Genomic DNA, 25,848 nt, shown 5'->3' with positions numbered 1-25,848 from the left:
TTTTTTTTTTTTTTTTTTTTTGAGTTGCCCACGAGGCCAGGCCTTGTGCCGAGGCATGACCTCGGTGCTGGGCCGAGGTCACGGCCTCGGCCAGCGCCGAGGTCACATCGACGTGCCGAGGTCACGACCTTGGCCCTAGGCCGAGATCAGTTGACGTTGTTGTTGTTTTTTTTCTTTTTTTTTTAGCTTAGCTCAGGGCTTTGTTTGTGTTGTACTGACAGGTTTGTTTTGTTTTTCTTTCTGTTGTGCTGACAGGTTGGTAATCGTGCCTACCAATAACCAGGTTAGTTCCTCTATTATGGACTCGAATTCAAATTCGTGTACGGAGTCTTCCGACAATGAATCTTCATCTTATGATGGTGAAGATACATTGACCTATGGTGATGACACCGAGGCATTGGCCCATGGTGATGACACCGAAGACACCTCCTCTTTGTCTTCCTCTTCTTCCGAAGAAGACACCGTAGATCTCGATCCTCCTCCCCCTTCTGTTGGTCGTAAAAGGAAGAGGCGCCTGACCTCGTATTCTTCCCTAGATAGTTCACTTATCGATAGTATCTATCGCTGTCTAAAACCAGGCGATGTAGAAGATATCCAAGGTCTAGTGTGTGAGAATGTTAGAATTGTCATCCCTGGGCATGATGTTAGCATCATGGAACCCCCGGAACCATCCTTTTTTGGTGTTCACCTCTTGTCCGTGCAGGTAGGACTTAGGTTTCCCCTTCACCCTTTCCTGGTCGAGTTTTTGAATTTTTATGAAATAGCCCCAGGTCAGCTTGCCCCAAACGGCCACCAGGTTATCGCAGGATTTCTTTCTGTGTGTCACCAAAAACGAGAGGAACCCTCCTTAGGTCTCTTCCAGTCGTTGTTTAGAGTCATGAGGTCATCTAGAGAGGGTAAGGGTTTCGTGTGTATCTCTTCTATGCCCCGTAAGCAGCTTTTCGATGATCGTCCCTCCTTCAACAAGGATTGGAAATCTAGGTTCTTCTTTGTCTCCCTAGGTATCCCTTCTCCTTTTGCTGTCACATGGGGTACCCGAGTTAGATGCCATCCAACTTTAGACGATAGTCCAAATTTGCTTAGGAAGGTCAAGAAACTTCTGAAGGGTGGTCCTTTTAAGGTTGTCGAGCGTACTTCTGAGTGGTGGCTTCAAGATTTGGGGTTTAAGAGGATCCGGCCAGCTGCCCTTGACGTACCCGGTACCCCTCTCGGTGTTTAGCTGTTTCTTTGTATGTTGTTTTCTTGTAACTGTTTGTCATAACTTGAAATTGTTTGTAGGTGCTATGTCGTCGAAAGGTGCTATATCGTCAAAAGCTGTTCGGTACTTGTCGCAGAGTGGGCAAAATCCTCCCAAGAAAAACAAAACTGACAAAAAAGGAAAGAAGAGTCAAGCCTCAACATCTGGTGGAGGAGCCTGTAACCTGACGCCTCCGCAAACAAGATCTTCCACCCAGCCCCCGGCTCCTACTTCGGATGTGGATCCCTTGCCCGAGGGATCGTCTGCCCCGCCCCCCGAGCAAGGGGAAGCCTCGCCAATGCCACCTTCGCGCCTTCGCACCAACTTAATCCGGCTTGGTATGGATGTGCTTCCTGGGAAGTCTATCTTAGGAGGTAGTATTGACGCCCCCGCGCTTGTCCGCAGCCTCATTTCCCCAGTGGATGCAGAAATTCTTGAGGAGCAGAGCTTGGCTGTGCTACGGGAGCGATATTGCAAAATGGCTATGGAGTCTATGTTGATAGGGGAAAGTCTTCATTCGCAGTACGAAGCTATGTTCCACGATGCTCTTGAGCAGAGGAAGAAACTCGCACAAGACCTACTGCTGCGGGATACCGAGCTGAAGAAACTAAGGGAAGAGAACATAACGCTGAAAACTGATTACTCACAGTTAGAGCAGAAGCTGAAGGATGAGCGAAAGGAGCACAAGGAGACTCGTGCCACTGTTACCAAGCTGGAGGGATCTCTGGAAAAGGCGCAACAGACTTACAAGCAATCATATGAGTTCAAGGATGACGTCTGGGAGTTCATGAGCACTCCTGAAGCTGTAAAGGAGTTTTTCTGCGTCCGTGGCTGGTCGGGCTGCACTTGAGGCAGAGTCTCAGCTAGCATTCGACCTTGGACTTTTCACCATGCAACAACAGATTTACCCGGTGCTTAAGGAAGAGAATCCTGATTTTGATCCGCAGGCTATGGGCTTGCCTAAGTTTATGGAGAATCTTGACCCTGAGTCTGAGTACGACATATCCCCTGCTGATGCTGCTGATACGGGAGTGTCTGATCGTCCTGACAACACCAACACTGCTACCCAGGATGCTGCTGAGGATCCCCCCACTGCTACGAAGGATGCTTAGCCTATCTGATTTACTTTTCGTTGTTATCCACATTCGTACTGTTTTTTGAATACTAGTTTAGTAGTTATTCGTGTTTTGAACACTTGTATTGCTTTTTGAATACTAGATTCGAATTATTTTTATGCCTAACTTTTTTTTTTTTTTCGACCTCGGCACTAGGCCGAGGTTTCACCTCAGTATTGTGCCGAGGTGGGACCTCGGCACTGGGCCGAGGTTTCACCTCGGCATTGTGCGGAGGTGAAAACCTTGGCCATGTGCCGAGGTTTCACCTCGGCTCTGTGCCGAGGTGGGACCTCGATATATATATATATATATATATATATATATATATATATATATATATATATATTTTTTTTTTTTTTCAACTTATATGATGCCCCTCTTTATATAACAAAAAACACGGAATTTTATTCATCTGGGTTGGACGGACCAACACTGTGGACGGACCAAGACAACCTGGACAGACCAGGACTTGACTTCTTACTGATAAAATTTTGTTAAGTGTTCTGAATTCCATATCCTATCAATCAACCTGCCACCTACTGTCATCAACTTGTAAGTTCCTGGACGAATCACCTCGTCTATGATGTACGGACCCTCCCATTTTTTCGCGAACTTGCCTCCTTCCAAGGATTGACTGGCTTCTCTCCTTCTCAAAACATAATCACCTACTTGAAAGTACCTGGGTTTAGCTTTGGCGTCATGATAGGACTTCAACTGCCTGTTGTAGTTTTCCATCCTACAAAACGCAGCTTCTCGCTTTTCATCTATGAAATTGAGATCGGTTCCCTGTTGGATCTCATTTTGCTCTGCCTCGTATTCTTCCATCCTTCTACTCGGTGTCATCACCTCTGCTGGAGCTCGAGCTTCGAACCCGTAACTCAATGCGAAAGGAGTTTCACCAGTAGCCCTCCTTGGGGTTGTGCGATAGGTCCAAAGGATGCTGTCCAGTTCCTCAACCCACGCCCCGCCAGCTGCTTCTAATTTCCTCTTCAAACCATCAAGGATGGTTCTATTGGCATTCTCTACTTGACCATTCGCCTGTGGGTATGACACCGCCACCCGGCTGTGCTTGATGCCCCATTCCGTCAAAAAGTCTGAGAACTCTCTGCCTTCGAATTGACATCCGTTGTCAGTGATTACTTGGATGGGGATGCCGAAGCGGCATAGTATGTTCTTCTCTACAAACTTTTTACACCTGGCTGCTGTGATGCTAGCCAGAGGTTCAACTTCCACCCATTTGGTGAAGTAGTCAATGGCCACGATAATGTACTTCCGGCTTCCCGAGCCCGTGGGCAGGGCTCCCACCAAATCTATTCCCCATCTTGAGAATGTAATTGCTGTGCTCACCGGAGTGTAGTTGGTTGCGGGTCGTCTTGGCAATGTTTGGAATTCTTGACACTTAGGGCATCGCTTGGCGTATTCTGCGCAATCCTTCAACATCTTTGGCCAGAAGAAACCTTGCAGCATGATGCGTCGAGCTATGGTGTATGCTCCTTGATGCGCAGAGCACACTCCTTCGTGGACTTCTCTCATCATCAACTCTGCTTCGTCAGGGTATACACACTTCAAGAGTGTGCCATTATAGGATCGTTTATATAACTTGTCTTCCAATATCACGTAGCTGGGTGCCCGCAACCTTGTTAGTTTTGCATCTTGCTCGTCCGCTGGTAAAGTGTCATCCTTCTTGTACTTTGTGATGTGGTCAATCCAACATGGCTCTCTGGATTGCACGGGGCAGACCCATGAGATGTCGATGCTGGATGTCTCCAAATCCTCAACCCGAGCAATCTTGCGAATGTGGCCGGGGATCCCAATGCTCAGCTTGGAGAGCATGTCAGCGTCAGCATTCTGTTCTCGAGGTACTTGGTGAATTTCATACCCCTCGAATTCTCGCAAGGTTCGCAGCACTGTATCCCTGTATCTTTGCATGTTCCCTTCATTGGCTTCATATTTCCCAGTCACCTGACCGACCACTAACTTAGAATCACATCGGATGCGAATTTTTTCTGCTCATAGTCCTGCTGCTAACCGCAGTCCGTTGAGGAGGGCCTCATACTCTGCCTCATTGTTAGATAACTTGAAGTGGAACCTGATTGCATAGTAAGCGCGGAATCCTTCTGGGGTGATGAGCACTACTCCACCCCCACAACCTTTACTGTTGGATGAGCCATCCGTAGACAAGGTCCACCATCCACCATCTTCATTTTCCACCTGCTCCGTCACCTCGCGGGCTGTGCATTCCACTATGAAGTCTGCAAGGGCTTGACCTTTGATGGCGGGCCTTGGTTTGAATTCAATGTCGAACTGGCTAAGGTGCATGGCCCATCTCGCCATCCTAGCAGAGTTAGTGTTTCGTAAGAAACTCCCTAATGGTTGATGTGAGAGTACATGGATGGGATGAGCTTGGAAGTAATGGGCCAACCTTTTAGAGGCGGTGATCGCAGCAAACACTATTTTCTCCACGCCAGTGTACCGTAGTTCTGCATCGTGTAGGGCCTTGCTCACATAGTAAATGGGACGCTGAGTCCCTCCTTCCTCTTTGACCAACACGGAGCTGATCGCACTCTATGATATACCCAGGTATAAGAGTAAGGTTTCACCCGCCTCTGGTTTTGAAGTAGTGGCAGGGATAGCAAATAGTCCACTGCCTCACCGAGATGCGTTGGTGATCAAGATGGAGATCAACGACAGCATTGTGCATCGCATACTCGTAGACACCGGAAGCTCAGTCAACGTGATGTACTACGACGCTTTCACCAAACTGGGACTCCCCAGAAATCAACTCAAAGAGGTACGGACTCCACTTTCTGGTTTTTCAAGTCATCGAAGGCCGATTGACACTCTGGGGTCCATTCAAACCCCTTATTCTTCTTTAGTATCTGGAAGAAGGGGAGGGATCGTTCGACCGATTTAGATAGAAATCGACCCAAAGCCGCTAAGCGACCATTGAGTCTTTGGACTTCTTTGATGGACCGCGGGGGTTCCATGTCAAGAATGGTTTTTACCTTTTCTGGGTTTGGTTCTATCCCATTTCTAGTGACCATAAATCCCAGAAACTTGCCCCCATTGACTGCGAACGTGCATTTCTTAGGGTTCAAGCGTAAATTGAAATTTCTCATAATAGAAAATACCTCGTTAAGGTCTTTGACATGAGAGACACCTCTACGGCTCTTGACAATCATGTCGTCTACGTATGCCTCCATGTTTCGTCCCAGTACTTTCCCAAACAACTTGGCCACCATCCGGGTGTAAGTTGCGCCTGCATTTTTGAGGCCGAACGGCATGACCAAGTAGCAAAAAATGCCTTCTAGGGTGGTGAACGCGGTCTTCTCAGCATCCTCCTCATGCATGAATATCTGATGGTACCCACGAAAGGCATCCATGAAGCTCATCAATTCGCATCTTGCCGTCTCATCTACCAGCTGATCTATGTTTGGCAAGGGGAATCGATCCATAGGGCAGGCTCTGTTGAGATCTGTATAATCCACGCACATTCTCCACGTGGAGCCTTTTGGGGCCAGGACTATGTTGCTCAACCACTCGGGATAATAGATCTCCTTGACATGTCCTGCTTGTGTCAACGCGACCACCTCGTTTTTCACAAAGTCCCTTCGTTCAGCCGATATGTATCGCTTTCTCTGTTGTATTGGTTTCTTGGTAGGGTCCACGGCTAACTTATGGGTTATGATGTTTCGATTGATACCTGGCATGTCTTCTGGACCCCATGCAAAAACTTCTTTAAACTGTCGGATGACTTCGACTATCTGGGCTCTTAGTTCGAGTGCCAACCCAGTACCAATCTTTACAACCCTATCTGCTCGTGCAGGATCGACCACCACGTCTTCCGTTTCAGATGCAGGCTCGGCTCGGGGCCAGCCCTCCTCTTCTCTCAGCACTTTTTCTGCGATGCGGGGCCAGCCCTCCTCTTCTCTCAGCACTTTTTCTGCGATGGTGTGGACCTGCAGATCTTTCTGTCCAATTTTTTCTGCGATGGTGTGGACCTGCAGATCTTTCTGTCCAATTTTCTTGCACGCTTTGACGTAGCAGCTACGAGCTGCTCTTTGATCTCCTCTCGCAGCTCATATCCCGTATGGCGTGGGAAATTTCATGCACAGGTGCTCCATCGAAATTATCGCCTTCAGATCTTCCAGAGCTGGCCTCCCCAGTATGATGTNGTAAAACCAGAAAGTGGAGTCCGTACCTCTTTGAGTTGATTTCTGGGGAGTCCCAGTTTGGTGAAAGCGTCGTAATACATCACGTTGACTGAGCTTCCGGTGTCTACGAGTATGCGATGCACAATGCTGTCATTGATCTCCATCTTGATCACCAACGCATCTCGGAGAGGCAGTGGACCTTCTGGGAGGTCATCGTCAGAGAAGGTAATGGCTTCCCTCCTCTGCTTTTTTTCCTTTGGAAGGCTGACCACCTCACCTACATATAACTGGCGACTCCACTTCTTCCTCTCTGCTTGTGTGTCTCCGCCTGCAGGACCTCCGTAGATGAAGTGTATGGTCTGCTTCTTGTGTTTCCTAGGCTCTTCTGTGTCTTTGTCAGAGAGATCTGTTACTGTAACTTGGTCGTGTTCCCTTTTCTTACCACTCGAGGATGACGGTTCGGAGCTGTCATCCTTCTTCTAAACATTTTTTGGTAAATTATGCGGAGGTTGTTACTGGCTCGACTTTTGGCCTGGCTTTTGCTGGCCTGACCGTTTGACGAACTGTCTAAAGTATCCCCTCTGGATGAGCTCCTCAATCTGGCGTTTTAACACGTTGCATTCATCGGTATCATGGCCCACCTGCCTATGGAATCTGCAATACTTGGATTGATCCGCATTTGGGGAGACTTTCATACACTCCTGCGGAAATTGCACGATCCCCATGTCTTCGGCTTGATTTAGGATTACGCTAACTGGGTGAGTCAGCGGTGTCAGATGTCGCAACGGGATGAGGCGAGGTCGGTCATCTCTTCCCTTCTTTGAGGGTGGTTGGTTTGGTCGTGGTGCCTGGCTGGGCGGACCAGCTTTATCAGGTCGCCCACTCTTTCGTCCTTCCTCCTCATCCTTTTTCCTCCTGTCAGCCTCCTCAGCGTCTACGTACCGATTGGCCGTTCTCATGAGTTCTTCATAAGAGCGTGGGTGGTGGGCCTTCATTTGTTTGTGGAAATCACCTGACCTCAGTGCTTGGATGAAGATGAGAATCGCTGCCTTCGAATCGAAGTCATATACGTTGTTGACTTCTTTTTTCCATTTGCTTAAGAAATCTTGCAGGCTTTCTCCCTTATCCTGCTTTACCCCACCGAGATGTGAGAATGGTTTCTTATGTTGTATACTCCCTGAGAAATAAGACAAGAAACTTTTGGATAGCTCTGCAAAAGCTTGAATTGATCCGTCCGGGATTGTGTTAAACCAATCTTGAGCAGTTCCGTCCAAAGTGGACAAGAACGCTCTGCACATGATGGCATCGCTTGCCCCAATCATGACCATGGCTGCCTTGTAGCTTGTCATATGGGTACGCGGATCTGAAGTGCCAGTGTAGGCCTTGATGGTGGGTAGTCGAAAGTCTTTTGGAAGAGGAACTTCCATTATGTCGGGAGAGAATGGAGCGGCCATTCTTACCTCCGGTTCTGGTGAGTGTTTTCTTGCTTCTACTTTCTTTTCCAAATCATCTATCTGCCTTTGGAGTCTTTCCACCAGGCCTTCTTGTGGTGTTTTGTGTCTAGTGGAGTGACGCAGAGCCAATCCACCAGATTTGCCCATCCTTTCTCCGGATGGTCGTTTGGTTACTGCCTTTCCTGCTTGGGCACGGGGACCTCTATTGGAGGATCCTTGCACCCCCAGCCGATCTTGGACAGATCTAGAAGCCGTCGGACGTTCTCGAACAAATCTGGAAACTGGTTGAGTTCCACCTTCCTGTCGTTGAGTTCTGTTTTGCCTCGGAGATTGCACTTCNGTAAAACCAGAAAGTGGAGTCCGTACCTCTTTGATTGATTTCTGGGGAGTCCCAGTTTGGTGAAAGCGTCGTAATACATCACGTTGACTGAGCTTCCGGTGTCTACGAGTATGCGATGCACAATGCTGTCATTGATCTCCATCTTGATCACCAACGCATCTCGGAGAGGCAGTGGACCTTCTGGGAGGTCATCGTCAGAGAAGGTAATGGCTTCCCTCCTCTGCTTTTTTTCCTTTGGAAGGCTGACCACCTCACCTACATATAACTGGCGACTCCACTTCTTCCTCTCTGCTTGTGTGTCTCCGCCTGCAGGACCTCCGTAGATGAAGTGTATGGTCTGCTTCTTGTGTTTCCTAGGCTCTTCTGTGTCTTTGTCAGAGAGATCTGTTACTGTAACTTGGTCGTGTTCCCTTTTCTTACCACTCGAGGATGACGGTTCGGAGCTGTCATCCTTCTTCTAAACATTTTTTGGTAAATTATGCGGAGGTTGTTACTGGCTCGACTTTTGGCCTGGCTTTTGCTGGCCTGACCGTTTGACGAACTGTCTAAAGTATCCCCTCTGGATGAGCTCCTCAATCTGGCGTTTTAACACGTTGCATTCATCGGTATCATGGCCCACCTGCCTATGGAATCTGCAATACTTGGATTGATCCGCATTTGGGGAGACTTTCATACACTCCTGCGGAAATTGCACGATCCCCATGTCTTCGGCTTGATTTAGGATTACGCTAACTGGGTGAGTCAGCGGTGTCAGATGTCGCAACGGGATGAGGCGAGGTCGGTCATCTCTTCCCTTCTTTGAGGGTGGTTGGTTTGGTCGTGGTGCCTGGCTGGGCGGACCAGCTTTATCAGGTCGCCCACTCTTTCGTCCTTCCTCCTCATCCTTTTTCCTCCTGTCAGCCTCCTCAGCGTCTACGTACCGATTGGCCGTTCTCATGAGTTCTTCATAAGAGCGTGGGTGGTGGGCCTTCATTTGTTTGTGGAAATCACCTGACCTCAGTGCTTGGATGAAGATGAGAATCGCTGCCTTCGAATCGAAGTCATATACGTTGTTGACTTCTTTTTTCCATTTGCTTAAGAAATCTTGCAGGCTTTCTCCCTTATCCTGCTTTACCCCACCGAGATGTGAGAATGGTTTCTTATGTTGTATACTCCCTGAGAAATAAGACAAGAAACTTTTGGATAGCTCTGCAAAAGCTTGAATTGATCCGTCCGGGATTGTGTTAAACCAATCTTGAGCAGTTCCGTCCAAAGTGGACAAGAACGCTCTGCACATGATGGCATCGCTTGCCCCAATCATGACCATGGCTGCCTTGTAGCTTGTCATATGGGTACGCGGATCTGAAGTGCCAGTGTAGGCCTTGATGGTGGGTAGTCGAAAGTCTTTTGGAAGAGGAACTTCCATTATGTCGGGAGAGAATGGAGCGGCCATTCTTACCTCCGGTTCTGGTGAGTGTTTTCTTGCTTCTACTTTCTTTTCCAAATCATCTATCTGCCTTTGGAGTCTTTCCACCAGGCCTTCTTGTGGTGTTTTGTGTCTAGTGGAGTGACGCAGAGCCAATCCACCAGATTTGCCCATCCTTTCTCCGGATGGTCGTTTGGTTACTGCCTTTCCTGCTTGGGCACGGGGACCTCTATTGGAGGATCCTTGCACCCCCAGCCGATCTTGGACAGATCTAGAAGCCGTCGGACGTTCTCGAACAAATCTGGAAACTGGTTGAGTTCCACCTTCCTGTCGTTGAGTTCTGTTTTGCCTCGGAGATTGCACTTCTTCCTCCAGAGGGGGTGGTGGCGGTAAGATCTGGCCTTGCATTCCTGCGACTAGTTGGGCCATCGTCGCCGCCGCCTGTTGGATGACCTGCGCTGCTGCCTGAAGGTCCACCACCTGGGCGGGAGTAGCAGTTGCTGGGAGGGGAGTACGGCCACCACCATGGTTGTTGTTGAGTTGGCTAGTGCGGCCACCACCATGGTTGTTGTTGAGTTGGGTACGGAGGTCACCTTCTCTGCGGTTATTGTTGTTGAGTTGGCTGCGAAGGTCACCTCCACGGTTACTGTTGAGCTGCTCACGAAGATCACCCGAGGGGTGACCCTTGTTCACCTGACTAGGTGTATGCGAGCTGCTGGATCCAGATGCCATTGATAGTGATGAGATCAACTGAGTGGTTTTTTGATTTTGTGATTTTAGCCTGAGATCTTGAGTTCGGCTCTCAATGAAAGCACCAATGACGGTAATAATGTGTTACCGGTATGTATTTGAGTACTATTTGAATATAATGTTGATACAGTGTTTTGGTATTTGAGTACAATATTGAGTGCAATGCTCAGTGTACAATTGAGTTCAGAGTGTTTTCTGTCTCGTAAGAAGTGTCCTCCCTCACTATGTGGTTGTGAGTCTTTTTATTCCCTTCAGCTCAGTAACGGAGCATTGATGAGGAGTTGAACGTTGGACATCAATACCTGAGGTGTTGAATGCTGAGGAGCTGAACGTCGGTCATCAATGCTGAGGAGCTGAATGTTGTCCATCAATGCTGAGGAGTTGGACCGTTGCGCATTGATGCTGAGGGGTGAGGTGTCTTGGGTAGTTTGAACGGCAACTGTCTTGGTCAACGGTTCTGGGTCGGGTACCCAATTACCCTGTCAGAGCCAATAATGTTAGACTTCTAACTGGAACTAAAAAAATGTTGGTGTAATAGTCTACTATAACATATTGTACTTTGTGTTCTTCTTATTGTGCAACCTCCAATTAAATTTCTAATATATCCTAATCCTTTATAATTTTACAAAATTCTTTTCGTTAAATATAACGGAAGTTTAACATTAAATTCTTTAGGCAATTTGTTTCTTTATTGCAGTTTTCAAACAAATTGGCAATATTCTATAATACAATTCTGTATAGATTCCTAACTTAAAATTAAAATATTGAAGTTTTAATATGATTCTATAATACAATTTTGTATGGATTCCCAACTAAACCATTATTCACCCAAAACTAAACCTCACATATTCTGCAACACACCATCTACTTGATATTCTATAGGTATGATTGTCAAAATATTATCATGCTAATTCTATTATTTGTATTTGTACTTGATATAGCAAAATACGAGATACGAAGCTGAAACGGGAAATACGATCTGTTATTCGTTAAAGGATCCAAACTCGGTTTACAACGTGGATCAATGGGCTCGAAGGGCTCGGCGGGTCGGTAGTGGGCTTCCCTACAGTCCGAGCTCACTTCAAGGCTTAGTTGAGAATCAGCCAAAAGATTCTCTCTCTCCTCATAAATGCGGTATTTATAAGAGGGAAAAGGCATGATCGCCGGGTCTCCGGCATGGTGGGAACGTGGCGTGCATGCGCCCGCCTCACATCGGTCCCAAGCGGGAGGGAGCACGTGGCGGCCCTTGACACGCCCCTTCGCTGGCCAAGTGAAGGCACTGTTTGGTCCGTGGGGCCCGATAAGAAACCAATCGGGCCGAGCCGCCGACCTCCCGATCGTATGGACTCCGACTGGTACGGAAGTATATTTACTATCATCTAGGTCCCTCACCCCAAAGCGTGACGATCGCAAGCGCTAAGGAGCGGTTCGGGGTGAAAACTACTATCGAGCCGAGCTCGTCAACGCTTATCGCGATGTCCCTCTCGCGCGGGCGCACGGGTAGACGGTGGATACTTATACATGGGCGCAAAACGCCTTGGCGGGAAAACCCTCGAAAAGCGAACCGCCGCCTCCTGGGCAACGGTTGGTCTTCCCCGCCTCATGCCTATAAATAGGTCCCTCCGTACTCCAATGCTCACTTTTTCCTCCAAAGCTATCCGAAGATCAGAGCTTCCCGAAACGAAACAAAGACCCTTGCCGTCTGCACCGCGAAGTACTCACGTCCACCAACGCTTTTATGCTCGGTAAGTCCTCCGTCTTTTCTCCTTTAAAGGCATAGGCCCCGTAGTTTAGGTCGGTGCCCGTGCCAAGTCGCTGAATCCCGATCCTTTCGCTTAAATAGGAATTAGGATGTCGGGCTCAGACTGCCAGAACATATCCGGTTGGGATTACGACGAAGGCGATGAAGCGGGGAACGAAAGTTTTTCTCCTTCGACTGGGGTTCCACCTTCGACCAGATCGACGAAGTGGAGCACGTTTCCGCCGACACCGAAGAGAACGAAGGGCCACTATGGACCTCGGCCTCCACCGAGGATGTCGGCACATCGGGCCGAGGCAAATCGCCGCGGGTAGTGGTCTCGGCGTTATTTCCTCACCTCAACCCCGGCACCGTGGAGGATGTCGCTTCGTCACTACGCCAAGGGGGCGCACCACGGGAATTGCGCGACTCTAGGCGGATCTTAGGCCCCGAGGCCTCACGCCGACCAGACGCTCTACCGGCCCTGGGCGAAGCAAGTTCGTCGGCTCCAAACCCTCGCCGACCGTCGGCATTACCCGCCCCTGCTGGGGCCAGCTCGTCGGTACCAGACCCTGCGAAAGCCGATCCGGCAGGCGACGAACCTTCTACCACCCGGAAGAAAATGCTCTTCCTAAATAGTGAGGTCGTTCAGCAACAGAAATGTCTGCTCACTCGTGCTGAAATCGACGAAATCCATGCGCTATTGCGTGGTAGGGTGCCGTATAAGGTCAGCCGTTCGCTCGGCAACGTGATCGATCGGCATGTCGACGATTGGCTAGGGATCCATCTAGACTCCCTAAAAGCGCCACTGACCTTCCCCTTCTCTCCTTTCCTCCTTGCCTTTTTGAGGTATTATGAGGTACTTCCCGGGCAGATCATCCCGAATGCCCATCGGATGATCGCGTGTTTCCCCCAAATCTGCACTCGGCACAAACTGGTGTGCACCATTGAGCTGTTCAACTTCCTCTACGCCGTCAGACCTCTTTCTGCTAAGCACGGCGGAGGATATCTGATGCTCCAATCCTGGGGGCATCATTGCACCCTCTCCAATGTCCCCGACAGTAATAAGGGGTGGAAAAACCGGATACTCTCAGTCGAGTATAAGTGGAAGTTACCGGTCCCCCGAGAATGGTCTACTCACTTCACCGAGCACAGCTTCCCGAAGCGAACCCAGGCTCTGACCGACGCGGCCGCGAAGATCTCCTCGGAGGTGTACGACTACCTCATCTTCCAATCCCCTGAGAGCTACAAGGAGGCCAACCTCGAGCCCCCAGATTACGGCCGAAGCAAGAAGTACGAGCCGAAACCGATCGCCGTTCGAGCCGTTAAGGTTTCTTCGGCCGAGCCGAGCCAAGGTCATAAAGATCGCTCTCGTCCGTCTTTAACTTCCTCGGGTTGGTCATAACGATCCGATCATTAGAGCTAACCCTTTCTCTTTTGCTTGTGCAGACATGGTACTCGACAAGGCCTTCATCGCTGCCCCCGCTGCCCCTCGCCCCAAAACCAAGGTGGCCCTAGGGGCGAAGAAGGCCGCCGCCGCCAAACCGCCCGCCGACCCCCCGGTCGCCAATGTTCCCGCCCCGACACCCATTGAGACTTCGTCGGGTGGCGCCACAGCCTCCGACCTCCAGGTCGCTCATGGCCAGAGCCGGCGAGGGAAGGAAAAACGACAAGAGCCTGAGGTCGAGGAAGTTCTTACCCTCAAGCGCACGAAGCGCTCCTCTAGCAACCGATCGTCTGAGCTGTAGGAGGGCCTGCGTGAGAGGGACTCGTTGGCCGCCACCCTCGTCGACCAAATAAGAGACAAGGTGCCGGGCATGGAGACCATCATGGGATGGTCATGCAACCGCCTCGGGGAGCAGATCGCCGAGGATATTCTCCGGGTAAGTTCATCGGTTTATCAAAACTTTCATCACCCCCCACTCGGGCAGGGATATCTGACTTTTCGTCTTTTCAGTTGACCCACACAACGACCGACCTCTTCTGTCGGGTTCGGGCTCTGGAGGGTATCCGAGAGAAGGAGGTCGAGCCGCTCTAGAAGCAGGTCTCATCGGCCGAAACCAAGATCAGGGAGCTGGAGAAAGAGCTCGCCGCCGCCGAGAGCCAGGCCGAGAAGGCGAAAAAAGACCTTACTGTGGTCGAGGGCCGAGCCGAGCAGGCGAAGGAGGTCGAGAAAGAGGCCATCGAGAAGATGAAGGATGCCAGCAGCCTTGCTCGGTTCATATGCACCGATGAGGCTATAGCTAAGGAGTTCCTCACAGCCTTCATCAACATGGAGGTCGGGGACCGGCTCGTGTGGGTCTACGGGTAATGGGCTTTTACTTCTGGTTGCCGGGCCATACAGGAGCAGGTCCATACAGCTTTGACTGAGGGCCTTGAGGAGACCGACCTCCCCGAGGTGCTGGCCCTGCTTCCTGGTGAAGTGGCCGACCCCTGCCCCAAGCCTTATTCCGAGACGGGCCCCTCGAAGTGATCGGCTGGCAAGAAAACTTTTTGTCATGTTTTGAACTGGTGGAGCTCGGTCCGCCCTTGTGCCAAGCGTATTAAGACTCCCATTTAATAATATTCTCCTTTTGTTTAAAGCGTCGGTTATTTTACTTTAGACTCGAAAGCAATTTTTTCGCCTATCAAACGCTTCTACCCGAGATAGACTCGGTCTGAGATAGGCGCCTTGCTCCCATCGGCCTCGAAGGCCATACGATCGGGCACTTTACTCCCGAAATGGGCACCTTGCTCCCATCGGCCTCGAAGGCCATATGATCGGGCACCTTACTCCCGAGATTCGAAGGCCATACGATCGGGCACCTTACTCCCGAGATGGGCACCTTGCTCCCATCGGCCTCGAAGGCCATATGATCGGGCACCTTACTCCCGAGATGGGCGCCTTGCTCCCATCAGCCTCGAAGGCCATATGATCAGGCACCTTACTCCCGAGATGGGCACCTTGCTCCCATCGGCCTCGAAGGCCATATGATCGGGCACCTTACTCCCGAGATGGACACCTTGCTCCCATCGGCCTCGAAGGCCATATGGTCAACTGACCAACAGGTTAGGGTGGTGATTTCTGAATCGATCAAAGGAAAAGATCTTCATTCAACAACATGATCATTACATAAAGGGCTTCTTTTGGCCCGAATACATTGCTAACGACCCTAACTACTGGTGGAACAAGACTAGATGCTCCGAGTTCCAAATTCGATCCACCGGTTTTCCCGTAGTGGTTTCCAACTTGTAAGTGCCGGGTCGGATTACGGTCGAGATGACATAGGGTCCTTCCCAAGTTTGTGCAAACTTGCCGGCCTCATTTGGTCGGCTGGCCTTTCGTTCTCGGAGAACATAATCCCCGACCTGGAAATACCTCGGTCGGACTCAGAGGTCGCGGGTCTGCTTTATCTTTTTCTGATATTCAACTATCCTTCGGGTCGCGACTTCTCTTTTTTCTTCCAAGGAGTCCAACTCAGCGACCATGATTTGCTTGTTGTCGTCCTCGACATAGCCCTGTTCTCGTGAGGTCGGGATCCATGCTTCGATCGGCAAACGCGCTTCAGCCCGTAGACCAACGCAAAAGGGGTCTCCTTAGTAGCCTCCCGAGGGGTCGTCCGATATGCCCACAACACATATGGCAACTCGTCAACCCAGCTCCGACCGGCATCAAATAGCTTCTTCTTCAGCCCATCCAGGATTGTCCGGTTCGCGTTCTTGACCCGCCCATTTCCTTGGGGGTACGCCACAGATGATCGGACGGACTTCGTGCCAACCGTAGCTAGGAAGTTTTGAAAATACTAGCTCTCGAACTGCCTTCCATTGTCCGTGATCAAGTGCACGGGGACTCCGAACCGGGCGATGACGTTCCTCCACACGAAACGTGCACACTGCTGGGCTGTTATGGTCGCCAAGGATTCTGCCCCAATCCACTTTGAAAAGTAGTCGATGGCCACTATCACGAACTTCTTCCGAGCTGCCAACATCGGGAACGGGCCTATGATATCCACCCCCCAGCGAGCGAATGGGATCGCTGTGATGATCGGTTGGTAGAAAGTCGCTGGCCGACCAAGGGTCTTAGCAAATTTTTGGCAAGGCTCGCATGCCCGGACGAGGTTATCACAGTCCAATTGAATGGACGGCCAATAATACCCCATAAGCATTATCCGGGGTGCTAGCGACCTGCTCCCCTGGTGGGCTGAGTACAATCCCGAGTGTAACTCCTTCATGACGATATCAGATTCGAACGCGTTCAAGCACCTCATCAGCGGGCCTCCATAAGATCGGCGATATAAGCGGTTGTCCACGATCTGAAATCTGGGCGCTCGGAGCTTCACCTTCCGTGCTCGGTCCTCCTCTTGGGGCAATTTCCATCCTGGAGGTACTCCTTGAGATCAGTTATCCACGGATCTTGTTCAACTTCGACCGGCCCAACCTCCAGCAAGTCTACGCACGACGCGGTTGCTTCTTCAATACGGGCAATCTTTGAAATGTGCTCGGGAACCTCATGTACCAACCGCGATAGCATGTCTGCATCAGCATTGTCAGCCCTGGGAATGTGGCTAAGTTGGTGGGCCTCGAATTGTTGCAAGACGGCCAACACCCGATCTCTATACACTGTCAATTTGTCCCCTTTGGTGATGAACTCGCCATTAACCTGTCCGACAACTAGAGCGGAATCCGTTTGAGCTCGAATAGACTTGGCCCCCAACTGTCTCGCTCGCTGTAGTCCGGCAATCAGGGCCTCATATTCGGCCTCATTGTTAGTCGACGAGAAGCGGAACAAGATGGCATAGTAAGCTTTAAAGCCCTCGGGAGTCGTAACGACTATCCCCGCTCCCGCTCCCTTCTTCTCGCTGGACCCATTCGTACTTACTTCCCACCATTCGGGAGATTGGAGATCATTCTGGTCAGTTCCGGTGTCACGCGCGGTGCATTCCACCACGAAGTCAGCTAAAGCCTGGGCTTTGATGGATGGTCGGGGTTTATATTCCAGAGCGAACTGCGTCAGCATCATCGCCCATTTGACCAATCGTCCCGAGGAAGTCGAGGTCTTGAGAATTGCCCCGATCGGCTGATCTGTCAACACACAGACATTCCGACCTTGAAAATAGGGCGTTAAACGTTTTGCCGCGACGACTAACGCGAACACCACCTTCTCAAGTCGGGTGTATCGGAATTCTGGTCCTTGCAGAGCGTGGCTCACATAGTATACCGGCCGCTGTACTCCTTCACTGTCGATTCGGCATAGGACCGCACTGACAGCCCGATCCGAAACAGCAAGATACACTTCCAGGTCTTCCCTAAGCTCGGGCTTCGACAGGACGATCGGGGATGCTAAGTAAGCTTTCAGGTCTTCAAACGTCGCCCGACTGTCATCGTCCCAAATAAAGCCGTGGGACTTCTTTAAAATTTTGAAGAAAGGGTGAGCCCGATCGGCTAGCTTGGAAAGGAATCGACTAAGCGCTGCCAATCGGCCCGTGAGCTACTGAACTTCCCTGATGCTGGTCGGTGGCTTCATATCTAAAATAGCTTGAATCTTGGCCGGGTTCGACTCTATCCCTCACTTGGTCATCATGTAACCCAAGAACTTTCCAGTTTGCACGGCAAAGGTGCATTTCTTCGGATTTAACCTTAGTCGGTGATTGCGCATAATTTCAAAGCATGCTCGGAGGTGGGCGGCGTGGTCGGCCCGGGCAGCGCTCTTGACAAGCATATCATCTATATAGGCCTCCATCGACCTTCCCAGCAACCCCCCGAACACCAAGTTGATCATTCGCTGGTACGTAGCCCCTACGTTCTTCAGCCTAAAAGGCATCACTTGGTAACAGTATAATCCATCCGGTGTTACGAACGCGGTCTTCTCCTCATTCGCCTCGGACATCATGATTTGATGATATCCTTTAAAGGCTTCCATAAAGCTCATGAGCTCTGCTCCCGCCGTCTCATCGACCATCTGATGAATGCTCGGAGAGGATATGGGTCAAGGGGGCATGCATGGTTTAGGTCGGTGTAGTCGATGCACATACGCCAGGCCGGGGGCTTGGGCACCAGGACTACGTTTGCGACCCATTCCAGGTACGTAACCTCTCGGATGTGACCCGCCGAGAGCAAGGCCTTGACCTCCCCTCTGACGAACTCCCGTTGGTCGACAGACAAATGCCTCTGTTTCTGCTTAACGGGCTTGAAGGTCGGGCTAACGGACAACCGATGGCAGATCACGGCTCGGTTGACCCCGGGCATGTCCTCTGGGCCCCAAGCGAAGATGTCCGCGAATTCTCGCAATACTGAAAGAATCAATCTTCTGAGGTCCGGGCAAAGGGACGTTCCGATCTTAATGCATCGCTCGGGCCGATTCAAATCCAAGGGGACTTCTTTTCCGGCTCGGACGGCCCAGGTTGTTCTTTCTTCTCTTCATCTTTCCGTCGGGCAATGGTGTTCACGCAAGACGTACTCGCCGCTTGTTTCTCTACCGCCCGAACATAGCACAACCTTGCCGATCGCGGGTCTCCCCGCACTATACCAACGCCTTCCGGGGTCGGGAACTTCATATACAAATGAGGCATGGAGATAATCGCCTTCATCTGGGCTATTCCCGGTCGGCCCAAGATGACGTTGTGCACACATTCCAGGTTTACGACGATGAATTCCATCGCCACCTTCAAGACCTGCGGGTAAATCCCGACCTCCACAGGGAGCACGACCGTTCCCTCCGGGTGAATCAGATCGCCAGTGAAGCCTGAGAGCGGCGTTCGGACCGGCTTTAGAGTAGAACTATCCACTTTCAAGTTTCGGAACGCCTCCAAGTACAAGACGTTAACACTGCTCCCCGTGTCCACCATCACTCTTCGAACCTCGGCACAACAAATGTCGATAGTGACGACCAAAGCTTCGGCCGACTGGTCTCCTCCGAGAGGGAGGTCTCGATCGGTGAAAGTTATAGGCTCCTCCTTCATTCTCTTCTCCGGTTGATCGGTGTTGATCGAGCACACGGGCAGGTTCCTCGACCAAGCCCGACGCTGGTCGGGATCTTCCCCTCCCTCTGGTCCGCCGAAGATGACATGGATAATCTGTTTTGATCCAGTGGCGGGAGGATCATGGTCGGGCTCGGGCCCCTTGTCCTTCTTTTCTTTGTCAAACTTTTTGAAATATTTCTTCCAACCTCGGCGTCGGCTCTTCTTTTTCTCGGCAGCAAACTGCGCCAGTTCTCCCGAGCGCAAAAGATCTCCAATCAATCCCTTCAAGACATGGCATTCATCGGTGTCGTGACCCCGGTTTCTATGATAATCGCAATACTTGTCTTTGTCTAGGCCGTCCCTTGCCGGGGCCAGGAGTTGGATCATGTTGCAGGACTGGGCGTACTCCAGGATCTCCCCAATCAGTCTCGACAGGGGGGTGTAGATTGGATTCCCATCCTGATCCTTCCTTCTTAGGTCGAGTTGTCATCTCAGGTTTCTCCGACCTTGTCCTCCAGATTCTTGCATGCGCTTGGCGGCATTGGCTTCTTCAGCTATCGCGTGGTCGGTCATTCTTCTCAAGGCCTCCTTGTAGGTGTTCGGCTGATTAAGAACGAGGTCCTGGTACAAAGGCCCCGCCCGTAGCACAGAGAGCAGTAGGTTGACCGCGGTGCGATCGTCTACTGGCTCTATCTCCGCCACGGCCGCCTTCCACCGTTCGCTGAAGAGGGTCAAAGACTCGCCTTCACGTTGCTTGGCCTTTTCCAAGGAAGTAAAGTGCTTCTTGGCGGTCCTCGAGATGGCAAAGGGATGAACAAACTTCCTCGCTAGCTCGGAAAAGTCGGCGATGGATCCTGGTTCAAGAGATGCGAACCACTCGGCCGCCCGTCCTGACAGGGTCGAGTAAAAAGCTCGGCACATCACCGCGTCGGACACTCCCATCATCAGCATGTTTCCGTAATAGGAGTTAACGTGCTCTTCCGGGTCGGTTCGCCTAGAGTAATCTTTGCTCCCAAGCACACGGAGATCCATGGGATATGGCTGGTCCATAATATCTTGAACAAATAGCGCTCGGTGCAAATTGCTCTCCATCCCCCTTGGGTCGACCTCGGCTTGCTCTTTCTTCCATTTGTTGAACTCCGCTCGGACTTGATCTAGTACCCCCCGGGCCAGGCCTCGGCTGCTCCCAGCGTGACGATCCTTCTTTGGCTTTGTATGTGAAGAACTTGTCTCGCTAGAATGGCTGGTCGCCGAGATACTCATCGGTTGAGGTCCTCAGGTGGCTCGTCCACGAGCTCGAAGATCAGGGTCGTCAATGCGGTCGAAAGCGCTGGTTCGCAATGTATCCGGTTGTGGCACCCCCCTAGGCCGGTCTGACGTACTAAGTCGAGACAACGCCGGCCTCCAAGCCGGTGCCGTGGGCATAGTTTCGGAACCCCTGGACCGACGCTCGGAGTGCGAGCGGTGCAGAGCAGGTGGGACTACAGGGGTTGTCTCGGCGGTCGTCGCATCCGACCTAACAGGCATGGTAGGATACATCGGCAGCATAGCAGGATACACATACGGTTGTGGATAGAACCTCGGCGAAGTCGGCCACCATTGCATGGTCGGATCCATTGGGTACTGATACGGTATTGGTCCGCCAGGCATTGGGTACTGATAAGGGACCGAGCCCCTAGGGATCGGGAAGGGAGCGTCTTGGTGAATGGCGTTCACCGCCTCCGGCGGTGGTGCTCCGGCCATGTTGTTAGGATCCAACCGGGAACTGAGGTGAGAATGGAGATCGTAATTGTCATCAACTTCTTGGTTATCGAAGAAATCTATGTTTGGATGCATGGAGGGACCGGCTAACGTAAACTATCGCTTTTAAGTCGCGGTCCCCACGGACGGCGCCAAAAATGATATAGCAAATACGAGATACGAAGCTGAAACGGGAAATACGATCTGTTATTCCTTAAAGGATCCAAACCCGGTTTACAACGTGAATCAATGGGCTCGAAGGGCTCGGCGGGTCGGCAGTGGGCTTCCCTACAGGCCGAGCTCACTTCAAGGCTTAGTTGAGAATCAGCCAAAAGATCTTCTCTCTCCTCATAAATGCGGTATTTATAAGAGGGAAAAGGCATGATCGCCGGGTCTCCGGCATGGTGGGAACGTGGCGTGCATACGCCCGCCTCACATCGGTCCCAAGCGGGAGGGAGCACGTGGCGGCCCTTGACACGCCCCTTCGCTGGCCAAGTGAAGGCACTGTTCAGTCCGTGGGGCCCGATCGGAAACCGATCGGGTCGAGCCGCCGACCTCCCGATCGTATGGACTCCGACCGGTACGGAAGTATATTTACTATCAATACTCATAATGATTACAATTTTTTTTAAAAAAAAAAATCAATGATGGTATACTCATTAATTCGTATAACTTCAGTATCGTTATGTAAATATATCTATTGTATAATCTATTTATCTATACTTATATCCTTGTATGTAATGTTGTGGTTCTCATTATATTCCTCTATAATCTACACATTTTAGTTACTCCTAACTCCCTAATCTATGGTTTTTGAATTTGTTGTGGTTCTCATTATATTATTTCATAACATTCTTTATGAACGTAATTTCCATGGCATAAGGATATTAGTCATGACAAATACAGTAAAGTTAATTGATATTGACACACAAACTGTGGGCTGGAGTTGTACAGTTTATGTCATTAAGAAAAACGAACCAAAAAATGATATTGAAAAATCTGAGAAAAAGTATATGTTCATCGCACTTGAGGATGAAACAGTAAGTAAATAGTAAAAAATTTCTCCCTTTATTATTATTATTATTATTATTATGAAGATGCTCTCATTCACCACCAACATCATTGTAAATGCTATATCTAAATGCAAGGAACTTAGGTTCAATCAATAGTGTTTGATAATGACATTGGAATGTATGATATCACTTTACAAACCAACAAATGGTACATCATCTCAAATGTCATTGTCAAATCTGTCCGGACGAACTATAAAGTACTTGATCACAAATACAATTACACATGGATTTTAAATGGTCGGACAGGTGTCCAAACAAGTGATAATAATGACACGCCATTTGCTCCCATGTAAGTGGTTTATTTGTTTCTACTTACTTTAGTTGCAATTTAGTTATTTACAATTTCGTTATGTTTTATTAAAATATATAAGCATCAAGACTATTTCTTTGATTTTTATTAATTTAGCATTTTTTCTCTCTCATTATTATATGACTACTTTAACCAATTAAAGAACACTAATTTAAAAATATGCATTGGGCATTGGTTTAATCGCTCAACGCGCGGGTGATAACTAGTATATATAGATAGGAGTGGAAACTTAGACGGACAATAAGATACCTAATTTATATTTATATATGTATATAAAAGGATCACCTAATAACAGCGTACAATTAATATTTTAAAAAAAAATTTAAATTCATGTCATAACATTTTTTTATCTTAAAAAAGAAGAAGTAGTGGTAGGTTAATTTGGGGCATATGGGTTACTCCGCCTGAAACGACGTCAGATTGATCTTTGCATTCCGCTGTTTTAAGATTTCAATGTCCATTCATTCCTTAGTCTAAAAGACACCAAAAAGATTAGATTTTTAAAGATATTTACAGTGGAAAAGAGTTGCATAAACTTCATATCGATTGAGAGAAAATTTGGGAAAATCCATGGCTACCGACCACTCCGATGATTTAGACCAACTACTTGATAGTAAACACCTTTTCCGTTTTCTGTGTATCAATATATATATATATATATATATATATATATATACCTATAAACATGATTCTTTACCTTTTTTTGTCTAGCTGTTGTTGAACTGTTGAAGCATGTTCCCGAATTCTGGGAAAAAAATATTGTTCTTGTTGCGTTTGATTGATTTCAAGATTGTTTTTTTACAAAGATTTATTGAAGTTATCGATACGGGTACATAATTTGCAGGCGCTTTAGATGATTTCCAGAATCTCAATCTCACTGCTTCTTCACAAAGGTATAAACTTTTCTTCTGTCCCTTTTGGTTTTCTGTATTCTCTTGTGACTTAGTATGTGTGTTTTTAAGTAAGTTTTGAAAAAAAGTTTGATTTTTGGGTGTAGAAGTAAAGATGGAGAAGAGAAGGGGAGTTCTATGGCTGGTGAGGTTCAAGGGCTAGGGATGGGATTGCCAGATTTGAGGGCTAAAAAAATGGGTAAACAAAAAAAGGCTTCAAAGGAGGTTAAGGACTCACATGCTTTTGAGGCTCTTGATAAGCTTAGAGAGCAGACTAGGGAGGCTGTGAAGGGGTTAGAATCAATGAATGGCTTGAAGTTTCCTGGTGCTCAGAATTTTGGGAATGATGCATTGATAGAGGAATGGGCCAAGCAGTTTGAGGATCTTGCTGGGTCTCAGGTAAATTTCTTGAACTTTCATAGTTCTGGAGTGGAGTACTTTAAATTTCGTGCTTAATTATATGATTTGGTGTTTGGCACTAAGTGAATCTGTGAATGGTGACTTACGGTCAATCGAGTTAAATAGAAACTTCAAGTAATGTAGTTTGTGATGTCTGTTGGTATGCTTTTTAGCATAATAATCATAATTTGATGCTCCATTTTAGAGGTTGAATGTATCCTGAAAATTTCTCATTCTAGAGTTGGCGTTAACGTGTCAATAGTATTAGCTATAGCTGGGAAGGGATGAAGGGTTATGCTTTAGTTACCTGTCATAATATGATGCCTCGTTTTACTTTCTGATATATTTATTAGTAGTACAGGAAAGGTACTTATGTTTGAGATCCTTAATGATTGGTAGGAATACTGACCCAAATTCCATCTTGGAAGCCATGATTAGCAGCAATCTTTTCTTTGACAAATACTAAAATGAAAAACCCGACTGCTACTGCCTACTGCCTACTGCATGCACCTCTAGTTATAACGACATTAACAACTTATTGAAAAAGGTGCATGCGGCTTTCAGCTTATATTTTACAAAATATGATTTTTGATGTGGGCCTGGCATGCATAGTGATAATATGTTTTGATGTCTTTGCTGTGTGGCTAAAAGCCTCGGAGGTATCTTGGTGTTATTTGTTAGGTTCCACGTATCAACTGTGAACCTAGGTAGTTTAGAATGTAACTTTGAAGGGGGAAGGGGTGATTTTGTATAAAGCTTAAAGAAATCGAACCTTTCTAAATTCTAACCCATCATTGTCAAGTCATATAGTAAGATATTTATCATCATTCTTGGATCTTGGGCACATGTATAGTTCTTCAGAGTTTCTGAAAGTTAAGCCCGAATCTCAAAATGTTCAATGAACATCCCAAAGTACGGAGTAGATTGCCAAAAGAAAAAGCGGTGGAAACTAGAAAGAAAACTTTAAATTGCATTTTTGTAACCGAAATTTCTGCATGATTTACTTAAAACCAGTTCTCTTCATTCTCTCTATTCCTTTTTCTTTTTACTGCACTGTCTATCTGTAAAATTTTGACCTGTAATGTATTAAAAAATAGTTCTTCAACTGAATTTGGCATTCATTTACCAGGACATGGAATCCATAGTAGAGACCATGATGCAGCAGCTTTTATCAAAAGAAATCCTTCACGAGCCTATGAAAGAAATTGAAGAAAGGTATCCTAAATGGTTAGAAGAAAATAAAGCTAAACTACCCAATGAGGAGTACAACCGTTACAACCACCAGTACGAACACATAAAAGAGCTAAATAGAGTTTATGAAACGGAGCCAGCCAACTTCAATAAGATTGTTGAGCTTATGCAGAAAATGCAAGAGTGTGGCCAACCACCTAATGATATTGTCACCGAGCTTGCACCAGACTTTGATTTGTCAAGTCTCGGTCAAATGTAAGTATTTCTATATCATTATCTTATTTCAGCTTACTTTGATGTTTTGCTCTATTTTTTGGTTGTTGAATTATTGTCAGAAAAGTACATACCATCTGCCCTTATTTAATACTACCCCCGTCCCATTTTGGTTGTCTAGTTCATTTAACGAGACTTGACTGAAGTTATTTTTAATTCAATTTTTCATAATATTAAGTTTAGCATTAATATATAAAATTTATATATTTAGAAACTACATTAAAAGTACTATTAAACACAAAAAATTAAATTTTAAAATAATAAAAAATTACTAAAGAAAATAATCAATGAAGAAAGAGTTGATTTGACCAATGAATAGTAAATAGGAATGGTAAAATGAGACAGAGGGAGTAACTTTCTCTAACTGTAAATAAGAAGATTAAGCATTTTATTTTCATTTAGACAAGCCACCCCTCTCTCTTTCTCTAAGAGAGTACCATGTTTGTTTATGTGGTTAAGCTACAGCTCACTGTAGCAATATCTTCTTGTATGTTGCAATTTAGTTGTCAATCGCTAAGCTATTCTTTGTTATACTTTGCAGAACCCCAGAGATGCTCGAGTCTCAGCAAAATTGCTGTATTATGTGATCATACTTGCAAAGTCTGCTTTTCTGCCATTTCCGCTTGATGTTTTCCTATATTTATGTTTTTTGAGCCACGGTTCGTTAGAAACCAGGTTTATTTCGAATTGGTTTTAGTTAATGACCATGTAATTTATCAATAAAAGAAGTAAATTCCCATGTAAGTGTGTATATACATACATACATATATATACATACATATATATATATATATATATATATATATATATATATATATATATATATATATATATATATATA

At 47.9% G+C, this 25,848-nt stretch overlaps 4 protein-coding genes across 7 annotated transcripts; 1 reads left to right on the top strand and 3 right to left on the bottom strand.

The window, feature by feature from the left end:
* Window positions 1-16,508: 16,508 nt before the first annotated feature.
* On the bottom strand, window positions 16,509-18,131 carry LOC116001159. Its single transcript, XM_031241049.1, has 2 exons — window positions 17,743-18,131; window positions 16,509-17,547 (listed from the first exon to the last, which is right to left on the bottom strand). Exons 1-2 carry the CDS (start codon window positions 18,129-18,131, stop codon window positions 16,509-16,511), a joined length of 1,428 nt encoding a protein of 475 aa, XP_031096909.1.
* A 400-nt stretch (window positions 18,132-18,531) lies between these two features.
* On the bottom strand, window positions 18,532-19,518 carry LOC116001158. The gene has a single exon (XM_031241048.1). It carries the CDS (start codon window positions 19,516-19,518, stop codon window positions 18,532-18,534), a length of 987 nt encoding a protein of 328 aa, XP_031096908.1.
* A 99-nt stretch (window positions 19,519-19,617) lies between these two features.
* On the bottom strand, window positions 19,618-20,394 carry LOC116001157. The gene has a single exon (XM_031241047.1). It carries the CDS (start codon window positions 20,392-20,394, stop codon window positions 19,618-19,620), a length of 777 nt encoding a protein of 258 aa, XP_031096907.1.
* A 2,326-nt stretch (window positions 20,395-22,720) lies between these two features.
* LOC116002589 (peroxisome biogenesis protein 19-1-like) lies at window positions 22,721-25,751 on the top strand. Of its 4 annotated transcripts, none has more exons than XM_031242753.1 (5): window positions 22,721-22,867; window positions 23,099-23,147; window positions 23,255-23,543; window positions 24,673-24,989; window positions 25,549-25,751. In XM_031242753.1, exons 1-5 carry the CDS (start codon window positions 22,825-22,827, stop codon window positions 25,592-25,594), a joined length of 744 nt encoding a protein of 247 aa, XP_031098613.1. In that variant the 5' UTR covers window positions 22,721-22,824; the 3' UTR covers window positions 25,595-25,751. The 4 variants fall into 4 exon arrangements, with proteins under 4 accessions (XP_031098613.1, XP_031098612.1, XP_031098615.1 ...); XM_031242752.1 differs by having other exon boundaries at window positions 22,723-22,867; window positions 23,252-23,543; XM_031242755.1 differs by having other exon boundaries at window positions 22,735-22,867; window positions 23,061-23,147.
* Window positions 25,752-25,848: the final 97 nt, after the last annotated feature.

Source organism: Ipomoea triloba, chromosome 13, assembly GCF_003576645.1.
Source record: "Ipomoea triloba cultivar NCNSP0323 chromosome 13, ASM357664v1".
Classification (NCBI taxonomy): domain Eukaryota; kingdom Viridiplantae; phylum Streptophyta; class Magnoliopsida; order Solanales; family Convolvulaceae; genus Ipomoea; species Ipomoea triloba.
This window is presented reverse-complemented; position numbering and strand designations above follow the sequence as displayed.

Excerpts from the sequence above, each read along its gene's own strand:
- LOC116001158 (XM_031241048.1), bottom strand. The coding sequence starts at position 19,518 with ATGATCCAACTCCTGGCCCCGGCAAGGGACGGCCTAGACAAAGACAAG.
- LOC116002589 (XM_031242752.1), top strand. The coding sequence starts at position 22,825 with ATGGCTACCGACCACTCCGATGATTTAGACCAACTACTTGATA. Across the intron at positions 22,868-23,098 it reads TTTAGACCAACTACTTGATA|GCGCTTTAGATGATTTCCAG; the intron begins GTAAACACCTTT and ends CATAATTTGCAG. Across the intron at positions 23,544-24,672 it reads AGGATCTTGCTGGGTCTCAG|GACATGGAATCCATAGTAGA; the intron begins GTAAATTTCTTG and ends TTCATTTACCAG.
- LOC116001157 (XM_031241047.1), bottom strand. The coding sequence starts at position 20,394 with ATGAGTATCTCGGCGACCAGCCATTCTAGCGAGACAAGTTCTTCACAT.
- LOC116001159 (XM_031241049.1), bottom strand. The coding sequence starts at position 18,131 with ATGGTCGATGAGACGGCGGGAGCAGAGCTCATGAGCTTTATGGAAGCC. Across the intron at positions 17,548-17,742 it reads TTGGGTTACATGATGACCAA|TCGGGCGACGTTTGAAGACC; the intron begins GTGAGGGATAGA and ends GGACGATGACAG.